The 20,381-nt window shown below is 46.3% G+C and overlaps 3 protein-coding genes across 11 annotated transcripts in view; 1 reads left to right on the forward strand and 2 right to left on the reverse strand.

The window, feature by feature from the left end:
* Nucleotides 1-150: 150 nt before the first annotated feature.
* Nucleotides 151-2,910, reverse strand: KCTD6 (potassium channel tetramerization domain containing 6). The gene is made up of 2 exons (XM_009936628.2): nt 2,804-2,910; nt 151-1,574 (listed from the first exon to the last, which is right to left on the reverse strand). The coding sequence occupies exons 1-2, from the start codon at nt 2,828-2,830 to the stop codon at nt 888-890; spliced, it is 714 nt and encodes a 237-aa protein (XP_009934930.1). The 5' UTR covers nt 2,831-2,910; the 3' UTR covers nt 151-887.
* Nucleotides 2,911-8,179: 5,269 nt separating this feature from the next.
* On the forward strand, nt 8,180-13,766 carry PDHB (pyruvate dehydrogenase E1 subunit beta). The gene is made up of 9 exons (XM_075433084.1): nt 8,180-8,744; nt 8,890-8,997; nt 9,070-9,132; nt 9,215-9,250; nt 9,347-9,632; nt 10,390-10,500; nt 11,154-11,245; nt 11,699-11,840; nt 12,244-13,766. The coding sequence occupies exons 1-9, from the start codon at nt 8,619-8,621 to the stop codon at nt 12,387-12,389; spliced, it is 1,110 nt and encodes a 369-aa protein (XP_075289199.1). The 5' UTR covers nt 8,180-8,618; the 3' UTR covers nt 12,390-13,766.
* A 20-nt stretch (nt 13,767-13,786) lies between these two features.
* Nucleotides 13,787-20,381, reverse strand: part of PXK (PX domain containing serine/threonine kinase like) — a 37,797-nt gene continuing 31,202 nt past the window's right edge. For 5 of the 9 annotated variants that reach the window (XM_075433082.1, XM_075433074.1, XM_075433073.1 and 2 more), the window contains one exon: nt 13,787-14,670. In XM_075433082.1, the coding sequence (XP_075289197.1) occupies nt 14,465-14,670 (206 nt within the window). In that variant the 3' untranslated portion in view covers nt 13,787-14,464. Of the gene's footprint in view, nt 14,671-18,024; nt 18,108-18,378; nt 18,414-20,381 lie in introns of those variants that run through there. The other 4 variants (XM_075433076.1, XM_075433075.1, XM_075433078.1 and 1 more) reach the window with 2 other exon arrangements.

A 20,381-nucleotide genomic window follows, 5' to 3' on the forward strand; every position in this document is an offset into this window, starting at 1 on the left:
GACAAAAAGGAACAAAGTACCTCCGTAATGGAGAAGCATGGAGCCCTACCAGCACATCTGAACTACTGTGCAGAATGGAAAAACAGGGTTTGGGTGGGTTTTTTTGTTTGGTTGGTTTTGGTTTTTAAGTATTAGAGTACCAGAAGACAAAAAAAATACAAAATAGTATTCTGTACTTCACATTTTTTTTATTAGCTTCTTGCTGGCAGGCATTACACTTGGGAATAATATTGCACCAGGCATTAAAAATACGAATTCTACCACAGGGACATTTTGCATTTAGAATCCAATATAAATATATTTCTAATCATATTTCCATGGCTACAGATAATATTTGGTTGCTTGATTTATATGCATAGAAAGAAACAGTTGTCATAACTGTAAGAAACTGTACTTATCAAGTACTTTTAAAGGGTGGCATTTGTTTTCCTAGGATATTACAATACTGTTTATTTATTTAGAAACTAAATTAGTCTACATGATAGCAGCTTCCCCCCAACTGCGTTTTAAATTCTGTTTGTTCCTTGCTCCCAGTATCATAGCATTAGGTGGATTAGAAACCATTTAAACGGAGGTAATTTTAGCACTTTAAGTTGCATCAGAGACTTGCGTTAATGACACAAAATACCCTATTGTACTAATTCTTCGGACTCCCTCTTTCAAACAAAAAGGTGTCTTGACTGAACAGGCACATGCATGTTTTTTTCTGAACAGGACAAAAGGACAGAGCTGCTAGAGAATGAAACTCCTCCAGTCCTTACTGATAAACAATAAATAGTCGTATAAAAAAAAAGCCCACATTGTTGCTCTAGTCAAAATCCAGACTCTCTCGGGTTTACTGTCCAATTAAGTTGCTAATCACTGAAGTGGCTCCTGTGGAGTCAGAATCAGTCATCTGTTTTCCGTGCCAGTCTACAGAAAGTCCAGTTGTGCTCCACTGTGTTTTCATTGGCACGCTCGCTCATATGATGAACCCTGGTATTCCTGATCGTGAAGCCTTGCTTTGTGATGTACTCCATCAGATGGACTCGGAGCGACACTTCCTGGTGGTAATCGCATGGCCCAAAAGTGAAGGAAACCTGGCAGTCCCTGGTGTCCATCATATGCTTATTCCACTTCGTGAAGTGGTTTGAAATGCCTTCCAGCAACGAATGGACTTTTGTCGTGATAGTGAGCTGCGTGATGATGACAGCCACTGGGTTGGAGTACTTGGAAAGCTTCCGGGTGCTGGACAGCTCCACCACCTCCTCGAAGGTATCCACGGGATACAGCGGCTTGGGGTCGTTAAGACACTGAATTAGCGGTTCGATCTGATAGAAGTCCGCTTCTTTCCGAAGTAAGTCAAACTCCTTGAAGTCCAGTGGCAAAGTGAGCTCTGAGGTCCTTAAAAAGTTAAGAACATAACGGAAAAGTGGTCCATCTCTGTCAATAAAGTAATTGCCCTGAGAGTCCCTGGCAGTGGGGAAGTCTCCCCTGAACATTGCCCCAAGCATTGAGTCAGGATATCTCGTTAAAGTTGTGAGGGATGTCGTATACATGTGTCCACCCACATTTAGCGTGACTGGATCAGTCATCTAGAAAGAGAGAAATTGCAGAGTTTATCAAGCCACCACAAGAAGATTCAATCACCTCACTGACACACACTGCAAACACTGCTTGAAAACTGCAGGCTCTGGAGAGAATCACACTTCTCCCATTCGAAGCCTTTCAGCGGTGTTTAAACCCGAACAAGTCCAAGCCACCTAGCAACAAGGCACAACTGGCAACTAGACAGGATGATACTTAACATTCAGAACACACATTTCCAGAATGCTTTAGAAATCTTAACAACTGAGCTACTGCCACAGAAGTAAGTTTTGCATTTGGGCAACAAGTTTTTTTCCTATTCTACAGACGGGGAAATGAGAACAGAGAGACTTCCTGAAGAACAAGTTAGTCAGAATGAGGCCCATCAGTGTTCCTTACTTTCACAATCTGTCTCATTCTAGAACAAAAAAAAAAAAAAAAAAAAAAAAAACAACACAGAAAGAAAGAAAGGAAAAAAAAAACCCAAGTCCTAAGCCTCTTTCTCTCCCTCAAAAGAGGATGACAGTGCAAGTTTAGACACAGGACCAAGAGCTCACAACCAAAATAATCCATGCTCTGCTTACGAGGCTTCAAGGAAACAAAAAAGATCTTTCAGCTTTTAACTCTAAAAAGAAATATTTATTAGCAAATTAGCAAGCTGCATAGAAGCAGGGGGCAGAGCACAAACCAGTCTGCATCAGTTTCCAGATAGCACATGAGGAAGCAAGAGAGAAAGGAACATAAATCCCATCTGGCCACCAACCCTGACAACCAGGACCGAGGCCAGCCAGAGAAGAGAGACATATGCATGGCAGCAGAATGTTTAGAGAAAGAGAAGAGGAGAAAAATAAGACGCATTTGTCTAGTTTGAAACAGGGTTTACTATGGAAAATACTTTTCTTTATAAATAAAATTACAAAGTCCTTAAAATTACATGCAGGAAGCACAAACTACTTTAAGCCTTTGCATGTCAGGAGAACAGTAACAGTGAGCTGAAGGCGTCAGTTAAGCACTCGGTGATTGTACCTAGGAAATATGAATCTGAGCACTCCCCACAAATAGCATGTGGGGTAAAGCACTCCAGAAAATGCAAGTAAGCTGTCCTAACACGCACAGTGCTTCTTCTCACATGACTGAAGCTCTGGATCTACACAAGACAGATCTGGAAGGATTCTTACCGCAGGATCTTGACAGCCCAGCTGTACCGCACAGCGCACACTTGGGCAGGCTCACTTACCATATATCCCCAGTCTCCATTATCCATCTGTTCAATTGCTTGAACTGTGGTATTCCAAGTTCAACAGAAGGCTGCTGAAAGGATACGCGATTCACCTCTTCTTATCTCCCTGCAGGAAAAAGCACACACAAAACATGGCAGACTGTCAGTACCTACAAGAACAACCAAGGAGAACGCTTTCTAATCAAAGGCAGGCTCTCTGCCAGGAGAGCATTCGGCTACAAAGCCACATTAGTAGGAGAATCTACAAACAAGATTTTCCTTCCTTCTCCCTTCATGCTGCCCACAGGACTGCCTCCGGAGCACACGGGTAATCACTCCACCAGCTGTCTGACCATCCCAGTTTTGTTAAATAACAAGAAATGTGCCTCTGAAGATATCGTACATTCACAAACAGACTACTTTTCACCTGGGAAACTGCAAGTACTTTGAAAGACAGATGTCCTTTTTCCCAATTAAAAAAAGTGTATTTAGCCACCATTGAGGTCATACATGTGATCCACTAACATCAGTCAAAATTCCCATGCTCCAGTTTCAAACTGCACAGAAGAATAAACCAAGCATTAAAGTCAATGAACAGTAAGAAGGGGAAAAAAAAGTCCCACTGCGGAATTAATAATTCATTAGTGGAGAACTACAATTGATAGCAAGAACATTATTCTACAGACAAAGAGTACGAATGGACTTCACAGCCACATACACCCTCTTGAAATAAATCTCTTCAGGGACAAGCCAGAGAACATCAAACATGTTTTCAACGATACTCGAACAAAAGCAATTTGAGAAGTGGTTCATGCTGTAACGTCCCACAAGACGCTCAACTGCTGACTTGCACAACACAGGGACTCTCTCCACACAAGCACGGCAAGGGAAATCCACAGCCTGGGTTGTGCAACTCAAGGGGGAGGAAGCAATGACCCCAGATGCCAGTGGAGATTTTCTGAAGGTGGCCTATCAACCTTGTCAAGCGATGCATGGACAGGGAAGCCAGTCATTGGCAAGCCTTTATCCCTACCCAGAGCCCGCCTGTCTGCCAAAATTGCTGAAAATTTAGGTCAGTCTGTTTTAAGTAGGGTACAGCTTCTCAGCTTTGTTTATTTTTACATCTTAAAGACCACACAGTTACCAAGACTTCTGCTCCCATCCTCTTTACTAGCAAACTTCAATACACCTTCACACAGCCAAAAGCAGCAGGAAGATTTAGCCGAGCCAGAAACAACTGAAGGTTCACAGTTAATTCCCAGCCAGGAAGATTACTCGCCCTTCTCGTTCCTAGCAAACGAGGTCGGTCTCCTTCACCGCAGAAGGTGGCAGCACATCCCACCTCTCTGGGCTCTGCTACCATGCCCAAACCCCCAGCCTGGACACACCAGCGCCCAGCCAGTCAGGCGTTCAGGGGCCAGCAGCAGAAGCACAGCCTCAGCTGCAACTCACATGTATTAAAGCATAGGAAAAACAAAATCAGTATATGAAAATCCTGAGGTCAGACAACAGAAGAGTAAGGAATACTGAGATACAAAACTAGTCATACCAGGATTATATTTTTACAAATTAGACATGGAGCATGCTTCAAGAAAGTACATGAAAGCGCACATCTCCCCCCCCCAGTAGCAGATAAACCTGGAATGCCAGGTCTTTTGCCAACCTCCGTAATTATGGTGTTTTAACTGCTCACAAATCAAGAAGTAAATTCATTCAGGTTTTCTTTATTTGGAACTGTCATTCAAGTACAGCTCATTAACTTTTATCAATAGCCCAGACTTTCTAAATTCCAGTACTTTCCTTAAGGAAAACATACTTACAGGTGTTATTCTGGTCAAGTACAACACCCATATAACATGATGCATCAAAACCATAAGACAGACTGGTACAGGTTTCTGGTATTCAAGGAAAACACTCACTTGAAAGTGAAATTATGCAGCCAGCCAGAAACTTCACTGGTAACCATGACAGAGCAGATTTGCAGTCTTAATAAATTTAACTAGAATTACATATTCAGACTATTTCAAACAGAGACAGATGTCCATCAGAGTTATTTAAACTGGTGGACAGATACTATGTTATTTTGGTCAACATCTAAGTCCACACTACAGATGAATTGAGACTTTCTTTATCAGGGAAAGAAACAGATGACACCGCCTGTCTGTACGAGGGCATGAACTAATCTTTGATCACAGCACTGCTACGTAACACCAGAGTGAATAATTTACGAGAGCAATTAGCTGAAACAAATCCAGCCCTCAACATAGAAGTGGCATCAAGAAGTCTCACTGACCTTTGTGTCAGGACCCAGAATCGCTAGGCACACACAAACCTCCCCGGCAAAGGTGGCGCTGAAGCGAGACGCACAACGCAAAGGGATGATGCCGGGAGGGCATCCCAAAATGTCCGAGTGCAATCACAACTACCCGCTGCTTCCCTCGTCAGTCTGGGAGCTCTGAATTTCCAGACAGCTTCACAGGTAAAAACAGCTCTGCTCGTGTAAAACCTGAGATAAGGACTAGCAAGCCACATCACAACAAGGGTGGGGACGTACGTCCTTTGTGATGTACGGCCTCTCAACAGTGCTTTAAATTCTTCCTGAATGAAATATAGCGATGCATCAGTGAGGGTGGCCAGGCACCCCGGCCTCAAGCCAGCTCTTGTCCCTGTGCCACACAACAACACACCGCAGCCAGGGACAGCCTCGCTAACGTGGCTACTCGTGTCCAGACAGCAGAGAACAGATGACACGCAGGCATATCCCAAGAGAGCCTGCCTTTAACAATGAGAAATACTCATTTGAGATCAAATTCAGCCAGACAAACTGCGAACGCCATTTCAGCCAAATAAGATATCGTTCTGTGGTGAGAGCAGAAGAGTCAAACCACAGCCCTGCTTTCGTTCAGCTTCTTCTGCGAGCAGGGAGAAGACACACAGCATTAACATCGCCATCACACCTGCACCAAGCACATCCAAAACTAGAAAGGCACAATGGGAGGCAAATACCTTTGAAGAAAAGCACTCAAGTCATCATTTTATACTTAACACACCAAACTGGATACCTGCATTTATAAAATGCTCGCTCTTATTTCATGGATTATGACTCAGAGGATTACAAGGCCATTTACCAGCAACACTACTGCAACAGGTAGTCCCATTAACTTCAGCCGAGCTTCTCCCAAAACTGTGCTGCTAATGTGCAACCATTTTGCAAGCTGAAATTCAGACAAAGCAAATGAAAGTCAGCTGAACATCTGCATCTGCAAACACACACCCACACGTGGGCTCAGGACAGGCCCAGGGGATGCCAGCAGCACTGCCAAGCGTTTGCACAGCTGGGACCACGTGCACTGCATTTGGTCAAGGCCACAGGCTACACACTGCACCCACCTGGAGAAAACCACTGCACTCGTGCCATACGCAGTTGCTCGAAGGAGGAGCAGAAATACACCTAACAGTTAAAAGGCAAGAGGCACTCACCTCCTGATTTGCTCTGAATGTTTTTCATCTAGTTTTTCCAACACAAGAATTAAAGGATTTACTTGTGGCACTAGTCTTCAATGGACAGTCTGGTATCAATATTACAAGACAAGCTGTTTAACCTCCACACAAACCATTTAACCTCAATAGTTACCTTAGATTTCTAGGTCAATACAGAGATGACAGGAATTCTACCAACGGCAACTGAAAAATTAAGAAGAGCAAAGCTAGGGCTCTACTCATACAGATAAATATACTCGGTATTTCAAGCTACTCGCCCACTTAGTGAGCTCCCTGCCTCTCACATTTATATATTCAAAGATGAGAAAAAGAAACTCCTGCCCTCCACACAGCTATGCTGTACATGGAGAACATCTCTATTCCCCAGCCAGTCATAACAGTTGAAAGGCAAGTTTTTATTGTAAATCATTATCAGTGACTCATCTGAACTGACAAAAACTAAGCAAGCGCCAGCGATGACTGTACTCCACCAAACTGCACGGCAAGATGACAGTCTGCAGAGCAAATCCACGAGGATCCAGCACCGTGCTACCCTAACCAAGGGAGCACGGAACAGGCAAGCTCTTAAAACAAGCGGCTACCGAATCTTCTGGTATTTCAGCAGATCAGCTTCACTAAAGCAAGCATCCATCACCTTCCACACGTCAAGTTTATAGTGACTAGTACAGTTTATTAAAAATTAACTCAGCTCTTGTTTTTCTTTATTTGCTTTTTACTAATAGTTCACGTCAGGCAGGAGGGAAAAACGCTCACACCAGCCACTCAGCATTTTCACTCCTTTATGTCTAATTGCTTCACTATAAATTCCAGGCTCCTGAAGTTTCCTTCCCTCCCCTGAGGAGCTCTATGGCATCCTTTTTAAGTCCAGGTTCCCAACTTCTATTTTAACTGCTACTTGTCTGAAATGCCCCCATCACAATACTGCTTTGGCTCTCCTCTCACAAGAGCCACAGGAAGACACTCGTGTCTAGCCTGGTCCTCCTGGCCCTGTGCTGCTGAAGGAATGCCAGGCACCCTGGCTTTCGGCACCTGTGGCAACAGTTGGGTTTTACCCACATATTTTGCTTCTGTGAAACTAACTGGTAGCTGTCTGCGTGTGGAAACGTGTCTCCAAACGGTTCTGGAGGAAGGCAGGTGTCCGAAACCCTGAGCCTCCCTGCACGCAACCAGCAGGGCTCGGCACGAGCATGGACCAAGAAGCAACAACAAGACAGGGCAGAAATCCCTCCTGCGAGCCCCGGGCAGCGAAAGGCCCAGGCCGGCGGCAGGAGCCGGGAAGGGCCGGTTCCCATCCGAGAGGAGCCAGGCAGCTCACGGTGGAAGCGCTCTCCCCAGCATCGCAATGATTCAGCAAAGGCGCTGGAGATGAACCCAGACGTTTTGCCTCCCTCCCTGTGAGAGAGCCGACAGCCCAGGCCCTCGCCGCACACCAGGACCCCGGCGCCGCCCCCTCTCCCAGCGGGGCAGGACCCCCGGCCCCTCCTGCCCGAGGCCACGGCCGGGCACCCTCCCCGCTCCCCCTCCAGCCCCATCGGGAACAGGACCCAGGCACCAGCTGTCACACCCCCACCCTGACACCGGGGCCCGGGCATCCCGCCCCGCAGCACCCCCTCCCCCCCGACACCGAGACAGCCCCGGGAGCCGACCCCGGCGCCCGGCCCCTCTCCCGGGACGCGGCCGCCCCGCCTGAGCGCACTCCCCCGCAGAGGCTGCGGGCACGGCACCGCACCCCGCCCCACACGGACGGGCCGCGGGCGCCCAGCACCCCACCGCTCCCCCGAGCCAGGGCGGGCCCCGGGCGCTCGGCCCCGGCCCGGCACTCACGGGCGCGGCTCCCGGCGCTGAGGCAGAGCCTGGCGGTGGCGGCGGGGACGACCGAGCGCCAGCCCGGAGTGGAGCCACCGGGGCGGGCAGGGGCGGAGCGAGGGCGTGTCCTAATGAAGCCCCGCCCCTAGCCCCCGCCTCGCCGGTGGCGGTGAGGGAGGGGCGAGCGCCGCCCCCGTTCGCCTCAGGGCCGCCAGCCGCGCGGTGCCCCGCTTCCGCCCTGCGGCCCCCGAGGGGGTCGGGAGGGGCCCTGTCCGGGCAGCCCCGTCGCCAAGAGGCAAAGCCGTGGCAGCGGGCGGGGCGCTGGAGCCATGCGCCTCCCGTCACCGCAGGGCGGACACACGATGGTCCCCAGCCGCCGCCGTTGCCGCGGCCGCGGGGGAACCGGAAGTGGCGTCTAAAGGCCGCGCCGGCCGCCGTTCACGGTTCTCGCGAGAGCGCGAGGGGGCGGGGCCTCGTCGTCACCGGCGGCGGCGGGAGTGGCTCGGCGCTAGAGGACACGGCCAAGATGGCGGCGGCGGCACTGCGGCACCTGGCCCCGCTGGGCGCCCGCCTCCCTCCGCGGGGCCGCGCCGTCGGGCCCCTGCTCCCGCCGCGCAGGGGGATCCGCCTGTCCGCGCCCGCCGCCATACAGGTAGGGGACAGGGGGCAGGTGGGGGGAGAGGGGCTCGGCTCCTTCAGGGGAAGTGTCCGGCCCCGGGGGCGCGGTGCGGGACGCGGCGGGGCCTCCCCGGGCGCTGGCCGTGCCCCCGCCCTGCCCGGCTGCCGGTGTCTCGCAGGTGACGGTGCGGGACGCGCTGAACCAGGCACTGGACGAGGAGCTGGAGCGGGATGAGCGCGTCTTCCTGCTGGGCGAGGAGGTGGCCCAGTACGACGGCGCCTACAAGGTGCGTGGGTGCCGTTACCGGGCCGGGAAGGGGCCTCGGGCCGGGGCCTGACTCCTCTTTCCTGCTGCGCAGATCTCTAGGGGTCTCTGGAAGAAGTACGGGGACAAGCGGGTGATCGACACGCCGATATCCGAGGTACGGCTGCCCCCGCCTGCTGCCTGGCGATGCCTTCGTCGGCCGCTCCCCAGCTCTTACCCTTGGTTTCCTTCCCTTCCAGATGGGCTTCACAGGCATCGCCGTCGGTGCTGCCATGGTTTGTAAATTCACATCCCTCTACTTCTGATTTCAAAATTTAAAATAAACATTTTATGTAAAAACATACTAATACATATCGCAATATATTTAACAGGCGGGGTTGAGACCGGTGTGTGAATTCATGACGTTCAACTTCTCCATGCAAGCAATCGATCAGGTCATAAACTCTGCTGCCAAGACCTGTTACATGTCTGCGGGATCGATCTCTGTCCCCATCGTCTTCCGGGGCCCCAACGGGGCGTCAGCTGGCGTCGCCGCTCAGCACTCGCAGTGCTTTGCAGCTTGGTACGGGCACTGCCCGGGACTGAAAGTTGTTAGTCCTTGGAGCTCAGAAGATGCCAAAGGGCTGCTGAAAGCGTCGATCCGGGATGACAATCCAGGTGAACACAGACAGATCATGGCAATACCTGGCACTCAGTCCTGAATAGAATGTCTGTTTTCCCGTCCTACCCCATCTAAAACAAACAAAAAAGATTTTTAAACCCTAGAACACTGAAGGTTGTTTTACTGCAGCTTTAGGATACTTAGAAAGGCTAGGAAGTATTGATTCAAGTACTTAACTTTTTCCTAAGGGGCACTTGGCTTGCTAGCAGTAGACTCTTAATTTTGTGCTGTTGCCAGCTATATATCTTTAATGCCAGTTTGGTACCAATCAGGAAACTTAGAAGCAGCATTTATAAATCAGTTGTGAAGGGGTTAAAAAGGGTGAAGATAACTCAGGAGAAGTTCCTGAACATACAATGTCTGTGTAACTCATTTTTACAGATCATGAAATTCACATTATAAATTCAGAGTGTCATTAATTAAAAGCAGGGCAACCTTTGTCTTTATTCCTCACAAACACGCATGCAGAAATCTAAGACCTTTCTAAAACTAGTGATTCTGCCATCATGTACCAAAAGTTAAATAGCTGATCTCATTTAAGACTGATGGTAGGCAATTTTTTAAATAATTCAGCATTGAAGTAAAGACTGATTTTTATTTTTTTTCCCCCTTACCTGCTTCTGCAGACATACTCGAGCCCTTGTTGCCTGGATGGGCTTAGTATCTTGAGCTGCTCTGCTGCAGTACCATTAATCATCAGTACCGTCCTCTGCCTGCAGATGTACATGTTAATCCAAGTGTGTTTTCTTCTAGTTGTGATGCTGGAAAATGAATTACTGTATGGTGTGCCCTTTGAAATGTCTGAACAGGCACAGTCAAAGGATTTTGTTGTTCCAATTGGAAAAGCTAAAATAGAAAGGCAAGGTAAGCTGAGAACAGAATTTGTTTCCTTATTAACTGAACTGCTTGGAGACGTGGGGTTGTATTTAGCCTTTTTGCTATTCAGAATACTGCTGTCATGGGGCACAGAAAAATATTTCAAATCTGAAGTGTTCCAATGTTATTTTATCCTGTAGTAAACTTAATGGTTCTGTGGCCCATATAATAAGGAAAAATCACTTGATTCTTTGTATCTCATCTAAAACTATACCTTTCTAAAAGATTTACTCCTTAGTACAGAGATGGAATATATAATGGGTGAAAAACTTTTCCTCACCTTACTACGTAATTTTTGTCAAAAACACAGAAGAGATCGCTGTAATGTTTCAGCCCATTTGTTCAGAATTTACCGCTGAATTAAATGCATGTTTGAAAAGGATAATCTGAAAACTGTATTTAATATCTCCTCAGTTCCCTGAATTAAACAGTGAAGCTGTGTCTTCACATAGTCCTTCTGCTACAGCTTTTCATGCTATGTATGGGCATGGAATGCTCAGCATTTCAGATAAATGTAAGGAACTTAAATTTACAAGAGAATCCGAACATTACCTTGAAAGGAACCTGAGGTCCAGAGAAAAGGTTTACATCTTAAGGTGTTCTTTTTATTTTTTCTTTTTTAACACTTGTTTCTGTTCTAGGAACTCATGTAACGTTAGTGTCACACTCAAGACCTGTCGGACACTGTTTGGAAGCAGCCACTGTACTTGCCAAAGAAGGCGTGGAATGTGAGGTGTGTGGAGTTTCTGTTGGTTTTCTCTTTCCTTGGAGTGGGGAAAAAAAGCAGAGGGTCTTCTTGTTCAGGCTCTGCAAAACTTTGGTGTAATAACTGCAAGCTTCTTATCTTTGTAAATGCCTTAATAGTCAGTGAGCCAAGGACATGCATTTCATGTTTCTGCATTTGACCGTTTCATCACAAAATCAAGGCAGAACTGCTAATGATTTTCAGGTTGACCTAGCTGCACAGTAAGCAGAACAATGACAGCATGTATTAGTGCGGTCGTGTCTCGATACAGCAAGACTCATCAACTGTCTGGGATTTTCCAGGAGCCACCAGAAACTGTTCTGCACAGTCTCTGCCAGAATAAAAAGTTAGAAATTTTATTAAGTGTTGTCTTGAACGTCAGAGTAGATGAAAGTGCTAAAGGACAAAACTCACAAAGCCCCTTTTCCCCCCCACCCCCAGGTTATAAATCTGCGTACCATTCGACCAATGGATATTGAAACAGTGGAAGCCAGCGTTGCAAAGACAAACCATCTTGTAACTGTAGAAGGAGGTTGGCCACAATTTGGAGTAGGAGCTGAAATCTGTGCCAGGATCATGGAAGGTACCGAGTTTTGTGATACACACCTTGATCTCGTTCCCTAGTCTAAATCCTGACCATTTCTTGATAGAGCCACATTAAGCCAGCAGATGTTCTTGATAAAGCCAGCAAAGGGTTTTACATCTGAGGAGCCTGAGCGTAGCAGTCTTGCTCTAGAGATTTTCACAGGGTGGATCCATCTCGTATTCTGTTGCGAGTAATTCTTATCCCAGGAACCTAACTGCCCGAGAAGCAGGATGGAAATGTTTTGTCTAAACCATAGTACATGAAGATAAACAAGCAGGAACAGCTCTCTCTGGAATATCAGGGCTACAGGAACAAAATTGTTTAAGTAGATTAAGATTCAGAAATTGAATTGAGAGAAGACCGTAGTGCATGGCAACCTGACAGCTGTCTTCTGTTTCAGGATCTGCCTTTAACTACTTGGATGCTCCAGCTGTGCGTGTTACCGGTGCAGATGTTCCTATGCCTTATGCAAAAATTTTAGAAGATAACTGCCTACCTCAAGTGAAGGATATAATATTTGCAGTGAAGAAAACTTTGAATATCTAGGTGTAAATACATGTTTTAAAGTCCTGCTTTAAAAAGTATCAGTGGTGTAGGACAAGTTGTATGCATAACTCTGTTGTATAGCTACATGAACTTTTGTACAGTGGGGAAAGCACAGTGACCTCCCAGAATATTTATATGGCGTTACCCTCTGAGCCACACTTCGTATAAGCAACAGTGTGGTAATGTGTGTTTGTTCAACAGTACAGGTGGGTTAGTGCTATTGTATGTGGAGAAATCCAATTCTAAATTCAGAGCAAGGAAACAAAATCCGCCATTTCTGCTTGGCTTGTAATTACCAGAGTAGCTGCGTTAAACTGGCTGAGTGGTGGTGGAGTGAAGAACTGCAGTGAGCTGAAGCCCAGCCCTGGAATGCCATGCAGCTCTAGGAGCCCCTGGTTGCAAGGCTTGCTGAAGGTGAATGATCAGAGTGGAGTGAGCGAAACCTTGCTTTTCAGTTCAGCAGTTAAGTGCAGCTGTTGGCACAGAGTGGCTGCGGAAGGCAGCGGTATGGGCTAAGAGATGACAAATGTGTTCAGTTTGAAGGGCACTCTGCTCATTCAGGAAAGCTTCCGCACAAGAGCTTAAATAAAGATCCCGATCCTCTTCGGTATGTGATAGGAAACGCTGCCTAATTTTTCTTCACTACCTACCACATACAGTGATAAAAAACACTTGCCCAGATGCTTTGCTTTATGTATGATATTGTTTTTAAACTTACCACAATGGCATGCTCTCACAGTGCAAAACAAGTTACTTTATTCAGACGCACCGAGCCTGGCTCTGCAGCGGCAGCACAGGCTGTGTTTGAAGAGCTGGGAAGCAGCCGCCGCAGCCTTGCGGCAGATCGCCGCGTGCCAGGGTTGAGCCGAGGGGCTCATCCTGACAGGCAGGGAGAGGGCTTCCTTCAGCAGCTCCTGGGACGGAGCAAGAGCTGCCGCGAGGGGTCTGTGCAGGGTGGCTTGTTCTGTGCCCAGACTGCCCATCCCCTGAGCTGCGGGAGAGGAGATGCTTGCCTCTGGAAGCAGACAGAAGAGCCCGTCGGGTCCTGTTCCAGCTAAGGGCCAGAAATACCTTTCAGCTATTTCCTTTTAGCAGAAGTGCTGTTAGGTTCTTAGGAAGTCTGGCTTGCAGGTGAAATCCTAGCTGCATGTACCCACCACCACGCCGCAGAAGGAGTTCCATTAACGTTTTAATAAAAATGACTGAATATCACAGGTTACATGAAACTTTGTACAGACATTCTCTGCATAGTAACAAACACTGATGTACTTGAATTTAAAATTTAAAAAATGGATTATCTATAATCCTTTAAAGTGCAGTTTGTTTAAGGTTTTAAATCAAAAAGGATCTTTCAATAAAGTTTAAGCTGTAGAATTACCTTGAAGTAACTTTGCCTTTAACTAAATCATGAATAATATCACAGTGCCCTATTAACTCCCATTTCAACTGTTTCCTCATTTAAAAACACTTTCCCGTGGAATTACAGGTAGGATGTCCATTTAAACAAGTTTAATGAAACAGCATTTTTACCCCACCAGCAAATACGGTGGGAATAAGATTCAATTCTCCAGTTCCCTCACCTGTGCAGTACGCTTTAAGGGTTGGGGGGGAGGGTGGTGGATTATCTAAAACAAAACTTGCTGATTCAGTGCAGCAAGAATTAAGATGAGTTACAACTACATGAAAAGTGTTGAAAAACTGAGCAGACAAAAACTATATTCCTGTAATTTGACAAAAGGGGTGGAATAGAGCTAGGAAAAAATGTATTCATTCACCATGATCGTGGTTGTTCCTGTTTTCAGATTTTTATTCAGCTATATAGAAATTGCAGTACCCCTGAAACTGCAGCTAGAGAACGAAGTTCTTGAACCCAGGTAAAGAATGGCGTACTTAGCATGAGAACGCAGTTCAGACAGGACGGTGCTGCTACTCAAGAAAAGCTGAAATGGGGGTAAACAGAGCTATAGTGTGGTTATCTGCCGTATGCTGGTGGATCGGTCGCTGGTCAGGAGGGTCTTGTTCCTAGACAGCACAGGAGCGGGAGAGGGAATTCAGCCCTGGTGGGATCCATGGCCTCAGCTAATCCTGGGAGCACTGTAGTCGCAGGTCTGTGTTTTCTTCAGAGTTCCTTTCTGAAAGTTTTGGATGGAGCTGAGTAAGGCTCCTCGGCCTGCACTGACGTCGGGCTGCGGGCTTGGCTGCGTTGGCACCTCTGTACTGGGAGGAGGAGCTGCTGGTGGCAGGGGCGGCGGTGGCGGTGCTGGGGGTACCGACGATGCTCCTGTTGAGTTGAGGAGAGAAGATGTAGTTTGATTATGTCAAGAAAGTGTGTGCAGCTCTTAGCTGGACTTGGTCAGTCCCACACTAGTCACGTCATTCCTTGAATCCCAGTGGAGTGTGAAGAACAGAACGGATAAAAAACACCAGAGTGATCCAACCCCTCTATCTGCAGGTGGGTCGTGTCAGCCGAGACACCTCCGAAATGGAGCCGGAAGTGCCTCAGTGCTTGGGATGCAGAACATGACTCAAATGGGATCGCGCACTGAGGGAAACAGATCACTTTACAGTACTTCCAGCTTCAGCTTCTCTTGTTTGTCCCCAGTGAAGCAGTTTGCTCTTTGGGTCATGAACAGCAACAAAGACTGGAAGCAAATCTTGCTACCTGTTCTTATTTACATGACTAGCTTTACATTCTTAGGAAGGACCACATTGCTGTAGTACTTGTGATGAATTCATCAAATCACATTCCATTTTTAAAGTAGTAACTGCAGATAGAGTTTTCTGGAAGTGTTTTACACTTCCGCAGTACTGTCAGACTGTCTCCGAACACGTAACAAATGCTTGTCTCACAGGCTGAATGAGTGGCAACCGTCTGGCACTCGCACCGCTCGCCTGCCTCTCCTGTTCCCACCGTGGCACTCTGTCCCCTGCTTTCTACCCCCGTCCCATCCCTCTCGTGCTCCTCGTCACGCCTCAGCCTCCAGGTCCTGCCCCCCTGGAAGCCGGAGCCCAGGGCGGTGCGGGCAGGCAGCCAGCCCGGCAGCGAGGGCCCGCGTGGAGGTGCCTCCTGGAAGCACACACCAGGCAGCTGGCCACCTCTGCCCCACGCAGCTCTCCCAGACACCCTGATCTTGTGCAGCTCTGCTGCTGCACATCGCACCATCGTTTCTGCCCAAGTATAATCAAAGATCCGTGCTGGAGAAAGAGCAAAGGGCTTCAGGGCAATGGGCACAAACTGAGGCACAGGAAGTTCCGTCTGAACATGAGGAAGAACTTCTTCCCTCTGAGGGTGACGGAGCACTGGAACAGGCTGCCCAGGGAGGTTGTGGAGTCTCCTTCTCTGGAGATATTCAAGACCCGCCTGGACAAGGTCCTGTGCAGCCTGCTGTAGGTGACCCTGCTTCGGCAGGAGGGTTGGACTAGATGACCCACAGAGGTCCCTTCCAACCCCTACTATTCTGTGATTCTGTGATTCAGAGGTGACCGCTTGCTGTTCCACAAGACATCCAGGTGCAGGTGGCATTTGCAGCCCATCACCAGCTGTATGGGGAATGATGGGCCTGTCTGCCTCGCACATTCGGGAATGAGCAGGGGCATAATGATCAGTATCTTAGAACTATTCAACAGTGAATTTTAACTCCATCATCTAGATCATGAGTTATTCCATAGTGAGACTAGAGCGACAAATGGCACCTACAGTCTGACACTTGCTTCCAGTAGCTCTAACCTGCGAAGAGGAATGTACTGGTAAGTGGCAAGAACTATGACGCGAAAGGACAACAAAGCAAAGCAACATGAGGCCAACCAAGAGACTCTGGTTACCAAAGTAGAACTGCTTGCTACGAAGTAAGCACATACCAAGCAGTTACAAGACATTATGCCACATGTACTCAAGAGGTATTCGATGAAGGATGAAGCTCAGCTATGAAAACAAAAAGCAGGCAAAGTTCCCTGTGCTCCACTTTTTTCTCTCAGTTCCTCACTAACGCTCTCAGACCAACAAGTAATTCTAAAAAGGTAACTGCTGTAATTAAAAAAAGCAGTTATACTAGATGAAAGTCAAAGCTCCCTCATCTACTATTTGTATAAGTTTTTGAAGAGAGACTTTTTCCCATACGGGAGCAAGCTCAAAGTGCAGAGCATTCACACAAAGCACCCAGTTTTGCCAGTGTACACTAATACATGCTGTGATCGCAGCAATTCTAACTCTTCAGGATAAATTCTCATTGGCACGAAAACCTGTGACAACAAAACATGGCAGTACATATTGAACTCATCTTCACTCTCCTCCCTTCCAGAGGAAATACTCAAGTCCTAGTAGAACTGTCGGAGATCAACTGGAACTCTTTAACAAGCCTGTTGCATGTGGACCAACTGCTCTCTTAAGTAATCAAAACATTACACAATGTTAGCACAAACTGAAATAAATTGCATAGTGATGCCCTGGGGCCAGCTAATTTGTCCAAATCTACTTATTACACTAGCCAAAGATGTAGGTCAATTTATTATTAGAAATACTGGAAAACCGTCCCCTAGGTTAGAGTCGTCCTGTTTCTCATGTGTGCATCGACTGCCAGCAAAGCACAGCAACGCAAAAATTGACATTTTGCCAAAGGAAGAACAAGACCAAGAATAGTTAAAGTAACCACTTTTGTGGTTAAAGCGGTCAAAGCAGAACGCTGTAGGACTGGCGTACCCACGCTATCACCACACTGATCAGATGAATGCTGTAAAAGAGCCAAGACCAGCTAATCGTAAATGAAATGGGTTGAAAGAGATGCAAGAACTGAAGAGAGCAAAGACAAGATTTTTGGCTGGGACTGTGAAGGTGAGGTTGAAAGGCTATGCAAGTAGCTTTACAAGATGCAATAAGGAATGACCATGAAAACAGTGGTGAGGACTCTGTATGGAACACAAACACAGCGGTAGCACATGCAGTGAAAAAAGGTACATGCCTGATGGGGGGGGGGAAGGCCACAAAAGTACTTGGATCACTAGGTATTATTAGGCCAAGATTCCATGTGTTATCTTCAAGTTTTGGTCTTACTTGGTTTTATTTTACAATGGGAGTAGAAAAGCCAGGGAAGTAGGAAGAAAGGCCACCTTCCTTTCTGGAAAAATTGTTAAATTCCTCAGGACTCACTATTACTGAAATCCAGTTGCCAACAACTTCATACAGTTAAACTCTTGGGAGACTGAGTACAGATAACAATACCTTTACATCTGAGCTCTGCCTCAAAACATAAATACACAGAGGCTTTAAAATGGCACCTGACTAGCTATAAGTATTACATATTCAACCTATTAATCAAGAGCATGATTCTGAAAATTTGAAAATCCATTCATTTCAGTTAGTTGATCAACGCCAAGCTGTCCTGTTCTTGACACAAGTGGTGCAAAGGAAATCTCGGTACACACTTGTGTACTCCTATGCAGTTACAGCTACAGATTAAACTGTTCTGCCCAACAGTGAAATATTTTCCTCTATTTACTAGAAAAAAGAAAAACACATTTGAGATAAGTGCTCAGTTATCACTAGACCCTTCCAATGCATATGTTGGTAGAAGTTGCCTGCAAACACACATTTTACTCATTCATGCAGTTCTAAGAATAAAACACTCAAACAAGAACTTACCAAGGGTTTTTTACAGGGACATTTTTGTTAAGAGAGTGTGTTAAAAGGAATAGGAAGTAAATCAGATGCTGTAAACTTGATGCCTGAATTGAAACAAAAACTTAATTATAAATTTAAAGTGACAGTAATTGTGCAAACAGCATTAAAAACTTGGCTGAGAATGGGATGCAAACAAAGAAAATTATTTTAGTGATAGAGTTTTTAAAGATGCTGTATTTCATTACAATAATCCGTAAGATTGTTCAGATCTTTTTCTTCTATTCCCTCCCAAAACTAAGCAAGTTCAGGATTTGCATTCAACTTTCCCATACAGAAACAGAGCATCTTTAAAGAGATAAATCAGCATTAGCTTACTTTTCCGAAAATTCACGTTCAAAATGATGCATGCTCTATTGAAGACAGCAGAGAAAGAGAGAGGACACAAGTTAATCATCTGGTTCTCGTGTCAAAGTAAGAAAAACAGATACTGTTAGCTGAAAAGTTAGTAACAAAATCAATACATTCTTATTCACTAACAAACATAAGGATAGCAGATTGACTATTTCACATTACATATGTAACACTCTGTCTGATTCTGAATAACAAACCACAATTTTCCACGCTATAAGCATTATTATACTTGATGAACAAATACAACACACATGCTTTCAGTTGCACATGCTGTAGTTCAAGCCTTACAGGATTAAAGTGCATTTAGAGAGATTTAGCAAGAAATCTGCAGGAAGATTAGCTATGGAACACGAAATCCATCCAGTTCAAGGAACCTTCCTGTCATATTAACACCTGTATTTAAACTTTTGCTTCATGAGTCAGAGACACTCAAGAAGAGCACTTACTAAAGCATTCAAATTGGCTTACACAAAGGTGAAGGGCAGAAAAGATGCACCATATGGGTGTCTGTGAAACATGTCGTACTGAAGGATTCAGAACAACTGGCACAGAAAAAGACAGCCGAAGTGAACTACAACTCTTTCACTTTATTCCTGCAGGGAAGTCAGGAAAGTAAAAATGGCACCCTCCAAACTTTTCTCTACTGTAAGAGAGGTCACTGATACTTTATGGGCTTATTAGATTCAGAGAAGATGCAGTGAAGTTCTGAACAACCCATACCACAGTGTTCTGCATCCCTTCTGATCCTAGCCACGGCTCATAGCCACAAAGAAAACCAACAGATTTTCAAGGAAGTAAAGAACTGTGTGAGTGGAGGAAAAAAGAATCAAACATTCATAGGAGAATGTCAGAAACACTGGAAGTTACGCTAGAATTACTTGCCACCATCTAAACAATCAAAGATGTTATTTAGCCAGGAATCTGCAACAAAACCAGCCCAAAACATTCTAATCCATGGAAAAAGCCCTTCCCCTCCAAGCAGGTCATGCATTCAAACCTACACCTGCAGCTGTCATCACGAAGTCAGCTGAAGCAAGCAACCATTTTATTTCTTAGTATGTTCTGCACTGACTATACCAAGCACGCTGCTGCAAGCCAAGTCTCACAAGGCCTTTGTTCTGAGACAAAGCACCACTGAAAGTGTGAGAAACCCCCTGAACAAGGGGTTCCTTCCCCAGGGCATGTCAGCCTGGAGACCATTCCCCCCAGTCAGTGTCTCTGGCTCTGTATGTAGCCACACTCTACATTGACTTGTCTGGTCACAGGCCCGGCCAAGGGCAAGAGTTTGTCGGGTACACTTTTCCATGTCAGCCTTCTTTTTGCCATGGCATTGTATCAGCAAGATGCTTTGAGATGCCATGATTCTAACACAACCACAACCAAACCAGAAAGACAGACTGAAAGCTTCATTCCCCTTTTGAGACTCATCTCACCACACTGATACCCAGAAGCAATTTTGGTTTAGAAGTAAATATCCTTAGTAAGTACAAGCAAACTGGAAGAGAGAGATACAAGCTATAGATGCACCACTTGTCACAAAGCAAGTCCTACCATGGGGCACGTGAGCCTTTCATTGAGTCAATAATAGCATACTTGCTTAGAACAGCTAAAACTACAACATTGCTGGTAAAAAGAAAAAAAATCAAGCACGCTAGCTTTCTCTTAGAACTAACATCTGAAGTTTCTTCTACGAATTCTACTCACGAAAGCATTCCTGAAATGGTGACTCTTGCCTTTACACCCAACCAAGAAGATCAAAGCCACTGGCCCACCACAGCACTTCCCAATCTGAATGCAGGTGGGGCCACGCACACGGTGTCAACAAGGCCGATCACCACCGTCCATCATGAGCACACTGACAGCAAGACGACCAACACACGGTGACAATGTGCTTTGAACAACAGAGCCAAGTTCTGAGCCCAAACTTCAGCCTTTTTTAGCCATCTGAGCCATGTCTACACATAAAC

This window comes from Opisthocomus hoazin, chromosome 11 (genome assembly GCF_030867145.1).
Source record: "Opisthocomus hoazin isolate bOpiHoa1 chromosome 11, bOpiHoa1.hap1, whole genome shotgun sequence".
NCBI classification, from domain to species: Eukaryota; Metazoa; Chordata; class Aves; order Opisthocomiformes; family Opisthocomidae; genus Opisthocomus; species Opisthocomus hoazin.